The following is a 14586-nucleotide window of genomic DNA, read 5'->3' as shown; positions in this document are numbered from 1 at the left end:
CAATAATGTATGGCATTAAATGAACTATACGTAAAGTTTACACAATGTGATTTTACCTATGCAAATTCTTAAAAATTTCGTGCAGCCATGTACTCAATTTCGAGCAGCACAGTAACTATGACGAATAACGAAAATAAATTCTGACCTTTATCATTTAAGGATATTAAGCTATAGCTTGCGGATGAATCAAATTTTTTCACCAAATAGTTTTCTTAAAATCGGATGTAAAGTAATTCGTAGCTGCCGTCGCATCCGCTCCACTGCTTTGCCAAGAAGACACGTGGCTGTCGCTCTGTGTCGCGCGTGCTGCAGCGACAAGATTCAATCACGTTTGAATTCAAACGTCGCCAGTTGCCGCGGGAGACAGGCAGCGACACAAATGTCGCTCACGTAGGACACTTCCGTAACTATACCTGCGGTTGTGTTTTGTCGCCTGAAGCTGTCGCACGCTGTCGCTGACGTAGGACACGGCCTTACCTCTAAAATAGAAATGTCACACATAAAACGTAAGCTACACACCATTTCTTTTTCGGTCTATCTACGTTGTTCAGTAGATACAGTATGTATCTGGCTTTCTTCTTCAGTTTTTTGTTAAGAATTTCGTTAATAATGTTGTATACTAGTTAATTATTTGTAACTATTGTTTTTATTCTATGAAGTTTCTGGCCATAATCTTCTTGGGACATGGACATAAAAAGGAGACAGTGGATCATGTGGCGAAAAGATGGTAAGTTTATGAAATAAGAGGAAAAAGTATTTCGTTTAGTTAATATAACAACAAACACTACAAATTTAGTACAGTTCACATCAGACAGGCAAGTATAGGCAAGGTGCAAATTTGTTCATGTACATCTACTCTCCAATTCTCTCCTCGTGTCATTTTCTCCAACGGCGACCTTTCTCTTCTCCTGTAGAATTTTTTTCACCAGATTAGATATGATAAAAGAAGTAATGTGCTTCTTCTCTGTATCGTGAACTCCTGTCAGTGTGGGTACCCTTAGCCTTGCAAAAGCAATTTAACATCACATTACCACTTTCAACAACTTCTATCATATGCTGTTGTTGTGGCCTTCAGACCTGAGACTGGTTTGATGCAGCTCTCCATGCTACCCTATCCTGTGCAAGTTTCTTCATCTCCCAGTACCTACTGCACCCTACATCCTTCTGAATCTGCTTAATGTATTCATCTCTAGGTCTCCCTCTGCGATTTTTACCCTCCACGCTGCCCTCCAATGCTAAATTTGTGATCCCTTGATGCCTAAGAACATGTCCTACCAACCAGTCCCTTCTTCTCGTCAAGTTATGCCACAAACTCCTCTTCTCCCCAATTCTATTCAATACCTCCTCAGTTATGTCATCTACCCATCTAATCTTCAACATTCTTCTGTGCACCACATTTCGAAAGCTTCGATTCTCTTCTTGTCCAAACTAGTTATCGTCCATGTTTCACTTCCATACATGGCTACACTCCATACAAATACTTTCAGAAACGACTTCCTGACACTTAAATCTATACTCGATGTTAACAAATTTCTCTTCTTCAGAAACGCTTTCCTTGCCATACTCAGTCTACATTTTATATCTTCTCTACTTCGACCATCATCAGTTATTTTGCTCCCCAAATAGCAAAACTCCTTTACTACTTTAAGTGTCTCATTTCCTAATCTAATTCCCTCAGCATCACCCGACTTAATTCGACTACATTCCATTATCCTCGTTTTGCTTTTGTTGATGTTCATCTTATATCCTCCTTTCAAGACACTGTTCATTCCATTCAACTGCTCTTCCAAGTCCTTTGCTGTCTCTGACAGAATTACAATGTCATCGGCGAACCTCAAAGTTTTTATTTCTTCTCCATGGATTTTAATTCCTACTCCGAATTTTTATTTTGTTTCCTTTACTGCTTGCTCAATATGCAGATTGAATAACATTGGGGAGAGGCTACAACCCTGTCTCACTACCTTCCCAACCGCTGCTTCCCTTTCATGCCCCTCGACTCCTATAACTGCCATCTGGTTTCTGTACAAATTGTAAATAGCCTTTCGCTCCCTGTATTTTACCCCTGACACCTTCAGAATTTGGAAGAGAGTATTCCAGTCAACATTGTCAAAAGCTTTCTCTAAGTCTACAAATGCTAGAAACGTAGGTTAGCCTTTCCTTAATCTTTCTTCTAAGATAAGTCGTAAGGTCAGTATTGCCTCACGTGTTCCAATATTTCTACGGAATCCAAACTGATCTTCCCCGATGTCGGCTTCTACCAGTATTTCCATTCGTCTGTAAAGAATTTGTGTTAGTATTTTGCAGCTGTGACTTATTAAACTGATAGTTCGGTAATTTTCACATCTGCCAACACCTGCTTTCTTGAGGATTGGAATTATTATATTCTTCTTGAAGTCTGAGGGTACTTCGCCTGTCTCATACATCTTCCTCACCAGATGGTAGAGTTTTGTCAGGACTGGCTCTCCCAAGGCTGTCAGTAGTTCTAATGGAATGTTGTCTACTCCGGGGGCCTTGTTTCGGCTCTGGTCTCTCAGTGCTCTGTCAAACTCTTCGCGCAGTATCGTATATCCCATTTCATCTTCATCTACATTCTCTTCCATTTCTATAATATTGTCCTCAAGTACATCGCCCTTGTATAGACCCTCTATATACTCCTTCCGTCTTCCTGCTTTCCCTTCTTTGGTTAGAACTGGGTTTCCATCTGAGCTTTTGATATTCATACAAGTGGTTCTCTTTTCTCCAAAGGTCTCTTTAATTTTCCTGTAGGCAGTATCTATCTTACCCCTAGTGAGATAAGCCTCTACATCCTTACATTTGTCCTCTAGCCATCCCTGCTTAACCATTTTGCACTTCCTGTCGATCTCATTTTTGACACGTTTGTATTCCTTTTTGCCTGCTTCATTTACTGCATTTTTATATTTTCTCCTTTCAGCAATTAAATTCAATATTTCTTCTGTTACCCAAGGATTTCTACTAGCCCTCGTCTTTTTACCTACTTGATCCTCTCCTGCCTTCACTACTTTATCTCTCAAAGCTACCCATTCTTCTTCTTCTGTATTTCTTTCCCCCATTCCTGTCAATTGTTCCCTTATGCTCTCCCTGAAACTCTGTACAACCTCTGGTTTAGTCAGTTGATCCAGGTCCCATCTCCTTAAATTCCCACGTTTTTGCAGTTTCTTCAGTTTTAATCTACAGTTCATAACCAATAGATTGTGGTCAGAGTCCACATCTGCCCCTGGAAATGTCTTACAATTTAATACCTTTTAGTATCTCCGGGATTCTTCCATGTATACAACCTTCTTTTATGATTCTTGAACCAAGCTATGATTAAGTTATGCTCTGTGCAAAATTCTACCAGACGGCTTCCTGTTTCATTTCTTATCAGCAATCCATATTCACCTACTACGTTTCCTTCTCTCCCTTTTCCTACACTCGAATTCTAGTCACCATTGACTATTAAATTTTCGTTTCCCTTCACTATCTGAATAATATCTTTTATCTCATCATACAATTCATCAATTTCTTCATCATCTGCATAGTTGGCATATAAACTTGTACTACTGTAGTAGGCATGGGCTTCGTGTCTATCTTGGCTATAATAATGTGTTCACTACGCTCTTCGTAGTAGCCTATCCGCGTTCATGTTTTTTTTTATTCATTATTAAACCTACTCCTGCATTACCCCTATTTGATTTAGAATTTATGACCCTGTATTCACCTGACCAGAAGTCTTGTTCCTCCCGCTGCCGAACTTCACTGATTCCCACTATATCTAACTTTAACCTATCCATTTCCCTTTTTAAATTTTCTAATCTGCCTTCTCGATTAAGGGATCTGACATTCCACGCTCCGATCCGTAGAACGCCAGTTCTCTTTCTCCTGATAACGACGTCCTCTTGAGTAGTTCTCGCCCGGAGATTCGAATGGGAGACTATTTTACCTCCGGAATATTTTACCCAAGAGGACGCCATCATCAGTTAACCATACAGTAAAGCTGCATGCTCTCGGGAAAAATTACGGCTGTAGTTTCCCCTTGCTTTCAGCCGTTCGCAGTACCAGCACAGCAAGGCCGTTTAGGTTATTGTTACAGTAGTACAGTGAAACTGTCAGAAAAAAAGCCTGTACCTTGCAAAAAGTGGGGTAGAAGATTTTATTTTTTTAACTCGTTCATATTGTTGGAAAGGTTAGAAAACCAAGTTTTGCCAACAAAATTTCTCTTGGGAAAACTTTCTGCAGTCAAAAAACTTGAGAAATTTCGAACTTTTTTCTGTTTTTTCAAAATATCTCCGTTTCATTTGTTCCTATCCCTTTGACGTCTATTTTCTTTTTTAAAGAGCACAAAATTCTCTACAAATTTGATTCTTACCATTTTTTTCTACTCCCAGTATCTAAGGCGCTACAGCGCGTCAAAAAATACCAATTTTTCAAATTTCGAGCAAAGAATAGCTGGTGACAATTTCCACGATGTAAAGTTCCGTAGAAAATTTTAAAGTTGTGACTCACCTTTCTGCGTTCAATTATGTAAAAGCTGGGAGCACTAAAATTACTCCTGTTGATCCTTTAACTCTTTTCCAAAGGATTTGTTTAATGAAACAAAGTGAAGAAGAGTTAAAAGCCTTTCTGAAATATGAACTTGATCCTTACCCAATGACCCTATTCTCAGAAAAAGGCATGCGAAAAGGAACAAAATCTTCATTTACAATGCCTTCGTTCCAGTGAAAGATGTGAAGTAAGGTGGACCGAGTAAATTTTTTGTCATTGATGGAGGGTACCTTATCCACAGAGTGACTTGGACTCGAAATGTTTGCTTCAAGTCAATATCCCAAAGCTATGTTTCTTACCTGCAACGTCATTTTGGATCTCAATTTGCTATTGTATTTGATGGGTATTCATGTGAGGGAGACAAATGTAGCACAAAGAGTGCTGAGAGGATTCGTAGGTCCAAACAACATTCTTCGCTTGACGTTGTGGTTGAATCAGAGATAGTGAACCACGTCCCTCAGGACAAGTTCTTGTACAACGAACGAAACAAGATGCGTTTGATCACACTTCTTAAAATGGAATTTCTGGAGTGTAGCATTGAAGTGCACCAGGCACAAGAAGATGCTGACGTTATAATTGTAACATCTGCCATTTCAAGAACCAAAGATTTTGGAAGTGTTGTCATTGTAGGAGAAGCTGTTGACCTGCTTGTGCTCATGGCCGGTTTGGGGCAAGGCATTGAAAACTTATTTTTCTTAAAGCCAGGAAGAGCAAATGCAGAAGACAAGTGGTTTTCCACTGCATCTTACAAGTCTTGTAGTGAATATATTCTGTTCACTCACGGCTTTAGCGGATGTGATACAACATCTGCTTTTTTTGTCAAGGAAAAATTAAGTGCAGCAATATTGTTGCAAAAAATGAACACCTAACCTCAGCGCTTTGCACGTTCAATAAACGACATGCTACCCGTGAAGAAATAATAACTGCAGGAGAACAGGTTACTATCGCATTGTATAGTGGGGGTGTCTGCAGTTCCCACACACTAGACCATTTGCGGTACCAGCTATTCGCCAAGTCTGCCACAAAAAGCAAACTGAATTTTGCACGGTTGCCACCTACACAAGATGCTGCACAACATCATTCGTTGCGGACTTACCAACAAGTCCAAAGTTGGATGGAAAACTGGGAACCTCCTGAGAAATGGGGCTGGAATCACAGTGGCCACGGTCCAATACCCGTTATAATGACCCAAGATCCAGCACCTGAAGCACTTCTTCACATTGTTTCATGCTCTTGCAAGCTGAACTGTGGCGGAGCGTGCTCCTGCAGAAAAGTGGGTTTGAAATGTTCTTCAATTTGCAAGAAATGTATTGGGGCCAACTGTGAAAACTTGCCAAAATTTTTATATGGAGACAGTGAAGAAGATGTTATGGAGGATGTTGAGGAAACCGCTGACGAAACCAACGAACTCGCTGAGGCTGACTCGCTATTTAAAGAAGAGGTCAATCTGGCATCAACTCTATATACAGACCCTGAATCCGTAGCTCAAGGTATTTCTGGTGACAATGAGGAACCTGGCCCATCAAAACGTTGGAAGTGATGCTCATATCTGTCTCAAGTGCGCTTAAGTGCAATATTACAAGTATTACACACCCAGAACTGTCAACATTTTTTAGTAACTGACAATGCATTTTAATTGTAATAAAGCTACTTATTTTTAATGTCAACTGTGTGGCTTGTATACACAAGATAATTACCTACCTAATTAGGTCGCTTATTGCAGCTAATAATAGTTCAGTTTCCTGAGACAACTTATTTTGTGTGTGTGTGTGTGTGTTTATGTCTCTTAATGATGTATTTTTATATTTATAGTTTTACAAATACCAGGGCTGAGGTGGCCCATAGTGAACTTCAGACAGTGATGTAAGAATCACAATGGTTGGGTGCCCAGCAATCCTCATGTTGCATACAGAGAAATTGAATACCTGAAAGTGAGGTGGTAAATTCCAACTTATAACATGATGTATAATGTATTTATACTACACCAACAGAAACTGAAAAATAGTGTTCAAATATAAGGTATCTTGCCACTATGCTCAAAATTTGAAAAATTGTTATTTTTTGAGGCGCCGTAGCGCCTTAGATATTGGGAGTAGAAAAAAATGGCAAGAATCAAATTTGTAGAGAATTTTGTGCTCTTTAAAAAAGAAAATAGACGTTAAAGCGATGGGAGCAAATGAAACTGAGATATTTTGAAAAAACTGAAAAAAGTCCGAAATTTTCGAAGTTTTTTGACTGCGAAAGTTTTCTCAAGCGAAATTTTGTTGGCAAAACTCGGTTTTCTAATCTTTCCAACCATATGAACGAGTTGAAAACATAAACTCTTGTACCCCACCTTTTGAAAGGTATATCTACTATTTGACTGGACTACAAGGCCAGATCAGTCAATCATCCAGACTGTTGCCCCTGCAACTACTGAAAAGGGTGCTGCCCCTCTTCAGGAACCACACGTTTGTCTGGCCTCTCAACAGATACCCCTCCGTTGTGGTTGCACCTACGGTACGGCCATCTGTATCGCTGAGGCACGTAAACCTCCCCACCAACGGCAAGGTCCATGGTTCATGGGTGGGGGGGGGCGGGGGGGGGGGGGCTATCCCACATTAATTTTTCGCATTCCTTATCATTGTAATCTCTTACAGTTCTTTTTTTCAGTTATTTAAATCGAAATGCCTCGTTAGTGACGTGTAAAATGTTCAATTGTAGACTTGTTGACCAAGCCTGAATTACGAGAAACTCTTTTTTCTACATAAACGATGTCGAGTGCCAGAGTAGCGCTAGAAAAAGTTTTCTTACCAATATTTGTTTCCTACCGAATAACAATTGCCGCTGCGATTTTGAAACAGACCATGAATTGCAACGTCATGGTAGCTCCAAACTCGCATTACTCTGTAGTAAGTCTCCACGATGGCAATGATTTTATCTGATTTTTACGAAGAAGTTTTTAACAAAAATTTGCTAATTACATGAACTGATCGAATGCTATTACTGGCATTTTAAAATCGCTACAGCTCCTCAAATATCACCAAGAACTTTCGAAAGTTAGTGAAAGTGAACTGCCGACTTGCATCACGGCAACATGGCTAGCGACAACATAAAACCACTCCTGTAGTGATCTGTCGTGTTTTCATTTGTATTGTTGTTGTCTCACACCAGATTTTTTGTATTGGTTCATTGGAGTGTAATCAGGAAGAGAAAGAAAACTATTGAATGTTACAGTTATGTTCAACGAGTTACGCAAGTGTTCGTTACTGATCTTTCAAACTATCAGTACTAGAAATTATTATCTAACACAAGGTAGTTTGAACGTGCTTGTACATATCTTACACTACTAGAAATTATTATCTAACACAAGGTAGTTTGAACGTGCTTGTACATAACGTAACACTTGTCGTCTTGCTAAGGAATGCCTTAAACTTCACTGGAATGTAACCGTTTACGTACGTTTTTGAATCCAAGTGTAACACAGAGTATGAACAGCCGTTTCGGTGGCCTTCCAAATATGCAGCTACTTTTCTGGTCTACTGACTTAAAAATTTTTCTACTAGTACTTACATGACAGATCGAAGTTGCTGCAGATGCCAGCGTTGTTGATCATGATGTCGACGCCAGGCAGGTGGTCACGTATCCATTTGAAAGCTGCCAGAATGCTGTCCTCATCCATCAAGTCTCCCTCCACAACGTGCAAATTGCTGGCGGTGTCTTTCAGTATGAGTGACTGTTGAACAATAGATTTACATGATTCTTCTGTTTTCAACACACTTGTTAAGGAGCAAGCAATTGTTAAGAAAGCATTCAAATGGAGAAATGAAAAAAAGTATTTTCAAGTCATATTACTTTTAGTTTTCTGTAAAATGCCTTAATGGATATAAGTTTATTGTAGCAACTTCGAGTATTCACACCTGTCGATGTAAATAAAAAAGGAAACTGATACTTCATCAACATGCACGTAGCAACAAGAAAATCTATGGTAGATCCTTTAACACCCACATAATAAAAAACGTAGTGCAATAAGTACAATGAAGAAACTTTTTTTCGTTTAAATTTTATATTTTGCTTCCGTACGTCATCCATCTGAACAGTTTCTGAAAGATAAAATCGAAAATAGTGTATAATACCGTGCGGTTCTAGGCGCTGCAGTCTGGAACCGCGAGGCCACTACGGTCGCAGGTTCGAATCCTGCCTCGGGCATGGATGTGTGTGATGTCCTTAGGTTAGTTAGGTTTAACTAGTTCTAAGTTGTAGGGGACTAATGACCTGAGAAGTTGAGTCCCATAGTGCTCAGAGACATTTGAACCATCATTTTTTTAGTGTATAATACAATTTCAATTCTAGTTCAAGCTCTGTATTTGTTCGCACGTGCGCTCGATTCCCCCCCCCCCCCCTCATCGCCACCCACTCCTCTACCCGCCCCCCTTTCCACCCAACACACACACACAGACACACACACACACACACACACACACACACATGACTAATGGTAAACCGAAGAAAGACGAAAGTAAAGAGAAGTAGCAGAAATGAGAACAGCGACAAACATATTTTTTGAGTAATCAGTCTTCTGAGTGATATCATGAGACCCGCTACGAATTCCTCTCCTGTAGCAACCTCTTCATCTCAGATTACAAACGACGACCTCAGTTACTTGCTAGATGTACTGTATTCCAGTCTCTGTCCTACTCTACAGTTTTTATCCTCTACAGCTCTCTCAAGTAGCATGGAAGCGATTGCTGATGTCTTAACAGATGTCCTATCATCCTGACCCTCCATCTTGTCACTGTTTCCCTTTCCTCGCATATTTCACGCAGAACCTCTTCATTCCTTACCTCATCAGTTCACCTAATTTTCAACGTTCTTCTGTAGCACCACATCTCAAATGCATCGACTGTCTTCTGTTTCGGTTTTCCAACAGTCTATGTTTCACTACCGTACAATGATGTGCTCCAAACGTACATTCTCAGAAAGTTTTTCTTGATATTAAGGTCTATGTTTGATATCAGTAGAAAATGGTTCAAATGGCTCTGAGCACTATGGGACTTATCTGCTATGCTCATCAGTCCCCTGGAACTTAGAACTACTTAAACCTAACTAACCGAAGGACATCACACACATCCATGCGCGAGGCAGGATTCGAACCTGCGACCGGAGCGGTCGCGCGGTTCCAGACTGTAGCGTCTAGAACCGCTCGGCCACTCCGGCCGGCGATATCAGTAGACTTATCTGGACCAGGGGGGGCCCTTTCTGCCATTGCAACTCTGCTATTTATGCCCTTCTTGCTCCGTCCGTCATGGGATATTTCGCTGCCCAGGTAGCAGAATTCTTAATCTTCATCTACTTCGTAATCACCAATTATGACGTTATGTTTGTCGTTGTTCTCATATTTGCTACTTCTCTTTACTTTCGTCTTTCTTCGGTTTACCATTAGTCCACAATCTGTACTTATTACCTTCTCCATTCCATTGAATTATTACATTCTCCATTCCATTGAAAAGATCTGTAATTCTTCTTCACTTTCACTGAGGATAGCAATAATCGGCTAATATTATCGTTGATATCCTTTCTTCTTGAATTTTAATTCCGCTATTGAACCTTTCTTTTATTCCTGTCATTGCTTCTTCGATGTGTGGATTGAACAGTAGGAGCAAAAGACTAATCACTGTCTTGCAGCCTTTTTAACATATAGAATATCAAATCTAGCTTAAAAAAAGCCTAAAAATTGTATTGCCATTTGCCCAATTGCTAAAATGTTCAGTATGTTTTCGTATGTCACTAAGTCATAAGTTGGTACTAAACTGTACGTATTTGTGGGTAAGTGATGTCTACATTTCACTACACTCTGTAGTAAATGAGTTGATTGTCGTAATAGTAGAGACAGGACCTGTTCGAGAACATTTTTCCACACACAAACTGCTTATCATTTGGCGCACCCACCCCCTCTACCTTTTACAAAGTACACTTTCACCCTGTCGGTTTTCGCTACTAATTGTGATATTCACCGTAAACAAATCTTGCACTTGGGCGCCCCTCTCATCCCAAACGGCGGCTACTAATCATTGTGATACGTCATGTACAATCTTGTTGTGCCTCTGCTCAGGTGGCGCCGAAAGCGGCAGCTTGCGTTGTTTAGGCCTTAAACCTGCCCTGAGTAGAAATCAAATGGCTCTAAGCAGTATGGGACTTAACATCTGAGGTCATCAGTCCCCTAGACTTAGAACTACTTAAACCTAACTAACCTAAGGACATCACACACATCCATGCCCTGAGTAGAGATCAGTCGGTGTTGCTGCTACTGGTGTCTTCCTTCATACCGCACTAACACTGAGTATCATTAATACGTTTTACGTTTGCCGTTAAAAATAGTGGCTGTGTGGTTTCAATGACGTTAATGAAAATAAAATAAATGTAAACAACAGCAAACGTTCTGTAGTTTTGGACGGGGCAGATTCACTAATTTCGCCTTCATTCGCAGGCAATGAAGTATTGGCACTATACTTGTTGTCTAAGATATCAAATCAGGCACTATGCGCAGCTGATACGGTGCGCATCAGTCCGTGAAGTTGCTTGAGCTATTAAACGCCAGATCCTTTTACATGTAAACAATCACTGTAGACATATTACAGCATAAGCGAGAAAAAGGGACAAGTTCCTATACTCTGCCAGAAGACTGACTGACATGGTTTCATGTCAAAAAGAAAAAAATATATATTAGGATTGGCTACCATGCTAAAGACTAAGCTGAGTTAAAATGAGGCTCATGACAGTCTCAAGAGATTGGAGCAATATCCGGGAGTGCCGATCAGTATACATAGTGTGGTCTGTGTTTACCTGGAGTTTATCGACAGCCTTGTCGAAGCCGACGACTATGATTCCATGGCCGAGCAGCGCCTGCGTGATCGCGTAGCCGATGCCTGAGTTTGCACCCGTCACCATGGCAACACGACCGGCGTATTTTTCGATCCCCATAATCGCCGATTTCACACTGGCGTCCGCTACATCAACGGAGTTCTGTGGTCCGCAAACAACACTCACGCCTTTTTAAGCGTCCGTGTTCTCGCTATCGCTGCTGCCAGTGCGACGCGGCTTGCTATTGCGCAACAGCTGCTGCTACAGGAACACTGCTGAGTCATCCTTAGCAGACAACTTTGCCGCCCACTTCACTTGCGTTCCGTTTACGGCTTTTGTCGTGGCCTGCTTATTCCTTCTTTGCCCTTGTTCCCTCTTATTTGAGACTGGCACATCATTGAAGAGCACCCATAAAAAAATTAATTACTTCCATGCCAAATGCTGTGCCTATCACTATATTTTCATTTTACTGTGCGACGAGAAGCATAGTCTAAGACACTGGACCAGGAAAAAATGAGATTCATTTCGTCTTTCCCCGCATTCTGCCTTCTGCTTTTCGTGACTTCCATAAGTCAGTACAAGAACATGAGGACTTTTTCCTGAGTCTGATACCACTGCGGTGTGTATGCTGCTAAATCCGTCTCTAATGACCTCGATGTCGACGAGACATTAATCTTTCTTCTTTTCCCTCCTTCCAGCTAGATCATAAACTCCATCCTATTCCCTGTTCTTTACAAAGATACTTTAATCTAAGATGGCAAAGGAAGTAGTAAAAGTGAAGCTGCCGTCAACTGTAAGGCTGTTTGAACTCCGTAGTACTTTATTAGACATGGTTCTATTGGATCCAACTTTTGATCTTATAACCAGCCGGTTATAGGGTGTCTAAAGTATTAGTGTAGCCTCGGAACACTGTCCTACTTGCTATTCCCAGCATTGTCTGAAGTTACAGAAGGTGTACCTTATCTGATACCCACTATGCTTTCAGTACGCTCTTGTAACGGTAAGAATGTTTAAACTTCGTTCTTTGTGTCTTCGTGTTCAGCTGTTTGACAGTTGTGCATGTGAGATTTGAGGGGTAACCTGTCATTTATTTCCTTCGCCTGGAAATCTGATTCTATACGTTTCGATGTAAGACACAGTAAAGGTCCAGATTTACATTTCAAATCTCCCAACTGCATCCGTTTCTTATCAGTGCCATTGCCAGGTACAACATCCGCTTCTTATCAGTGCCAGTACGGGGTACATCAGTGATAATACTCAAAGCCTGACTTGCAACACTTGTTAAAATAACCTTGTTGCCGGAGGAAGCGTGAGTCATTTATCCAGCGATCTTCACCACAGAATAGGAAAATCATACCCTCACTGTAGCTGTTATGAGGTGATACGAACTTTTTGAAGCGTTACATACATAGGCGTATATAAGGCGTGTATAAGGCAACACTACCCATTTATAGATGCAGTTTTAATACTGGCTGCGACGTGAGTTAGAGACATATAATAACAGTAGAATTAAATGGTACACGTTTGACGACATGGCTCTTGGTTGCGTGTTGGGACGGTTTTCTATAATGACTGCATTTTGGGCTAGGATGTGAAGGCGAAAGACAAAGATTGTACTAGTCACATGCCTCATTCAAAAATCTATTTTACCAGAAAATCTAAGGGAGACAAGTTTTTCTACTGTAAGAGTTGTGGGGGGACGAGCCTATACACAACAACTGGCTTGTCAACACGGAAGTATGCAACTGAAGGAGACTTTCAGAAGCGAACCGCTGAGAAACGGCCAACGGTTTTAGTGGTCGAAGAAGAGGCACTACTACACGGCCAATGTTAGGGAACAGGCGCGTCATTAACTACTTTTCCGAGAATGACGAGCCTTTGCTTGAGAAGCTATTCAAATTGATCATAACTTCAAATACGTAGTAGATACCGTTCAGCAGTCTTCCCGTAATGATTTGTGAAACTGCCATAAACACTTTCCGGAATTCCTATAACGACCGTCCACATCCGCCTCTAAAGATCCCACACCAATGAGGTTCATCTCGTTTCTGCAGTCCATGTCGCAGTGTGCCTGTGAACTCTCTATCAGTAGCAAAACCCTGAAGAATTTGTGCCTCTGATTTCTCCCACATTCTAAAGAACTTTGATTGCTATTTATCACAACTTGTACACATGAAATTCAAATTTTTAGCAGACTTTCTCTGATTACAAATTAGTTCCCGTGACCAGCCCACAGTGGATCGTTTGTTGCAGTTTCCATCCTCCAGCTCTAGAATCGATTAGTTGTCGAAATACTGCTGTTCAACCCCTCAAGCACGATCGAACCGACACCCTTGATTCAGATGTGTCTCTTAAGTAATATTCTCATTAGTGTGAGCGGCTACTCTTGCAGAGGAGGCGTAGAGTCGCGACCGTCTATCATCCGCTTATTTCAAAGAGTCTCAAAAGTGCAGTCGATCGAAATATTAATGAGCAACAGGTTATTAATTACTCTCACGTGAAATCCGGCGGGAGCGTGCTAGAACAGATATCTGAAAGCAAGAAGAATCTCATATTACAGCGCATTGGAAGTTCGGTTTCCCAGTCACGTTCTTTATACGGTAGAATTGTTATTACGCATAGTTTGTTTTCAGAAATGATTCATCAAGCTCAAACTGCAATACAATGAAAACGCGCATTTTAATTATTCAGTGATGATAACAATAAAAGAACAACAAATTATTGAGTACATTTACGGGTCTCACACTTGGCAAGCGATAGAAAAGATAATATAAGTCAAATTTGCAAAACGGTTTACACAACGTCTGCTGAGAAAGACGAGAGTCCACAAACTGGAACAATGCTGTAAAATATTCTCCGTGACTCGAAAGGAGACGGACCACCTAGCAGACATATCAGCCGCCTCTCCGTAAGATGTTGTTGTTGCTCTGGTCTTCAGTCCCGAGACTGGTTTGATGCAGCTCTCCAACTTACTCTAGCCTGTGCACGACTCTTCACTCCAAGTAACTACTGCAACCTACATCCCCCTGCATTTGCTTACTGTATTCATCTCTTGGTCTCCCTCTACGATTTTTACCCTCCACACTTCCTTCCCGTACTAAATTCGTGATCCGTTGATGTTTCAGAATGTGTCCTACCAACCGATCCCTTCTTTTGGTTAGACTGTTCCACAAATATCTCTTCTCCTCAATTCTGTTCAGTACA

The 14586-nt window shown here is 40.9% G+C and overlaps 1 protein-coding gene across 1 annotated transcript in view; it reads right to left on the bottom strand.

Annotated features, from left to right (window-relative positions):
- LOC126234722 (dehydrogenase/reductase SDR family member 11-like) overlaps positions 1-11607 on the bottom strand; it is a 42485-nt gene extending 30878 nt beyond the window's left edge. The window contains exons 1-2 of the mRNA XM_049943469.1: positions 11365-11607; positions 8095-8257 (exon numbers count right to left, since the gene is read on the bottom strand). Coding sequence (XP_049799426.1) covers positions 8095-8257; positions 11365-11502 — 301 coding nt within the window. The 5' untranslated portion in view covers positions 11503-11607. The remainder of the gene's footprint in view (positions 1-8094; positions 8258-11364) is intronic.
- Positions 11608-14586: the final 2979 nt, after the last annotated feature.

The sequence above is a fragment of the Schistocerca nitens genome, chromosome 2 (assembly GCF_023898315.1).
Source record: "Schistocerca nitens isolate TAMUIC-IGC-003100 chromosome 2, iqSchNite1.1, whole genome shotgun sequence".
In the NCBI taxonomy this organism is placed as follows: domain Eukaryota; kingdom Metazoa; phylum Arthropoda; class Insecta; order Orthoptera; family Acrididae; genus Schistocerca; species Schistocerca nitens.
The sequence above is the reverse complement of the archived record's forward strand: the minus strand, read 5'-3'. Positions and strand labels throughout refer to the sequence as shown.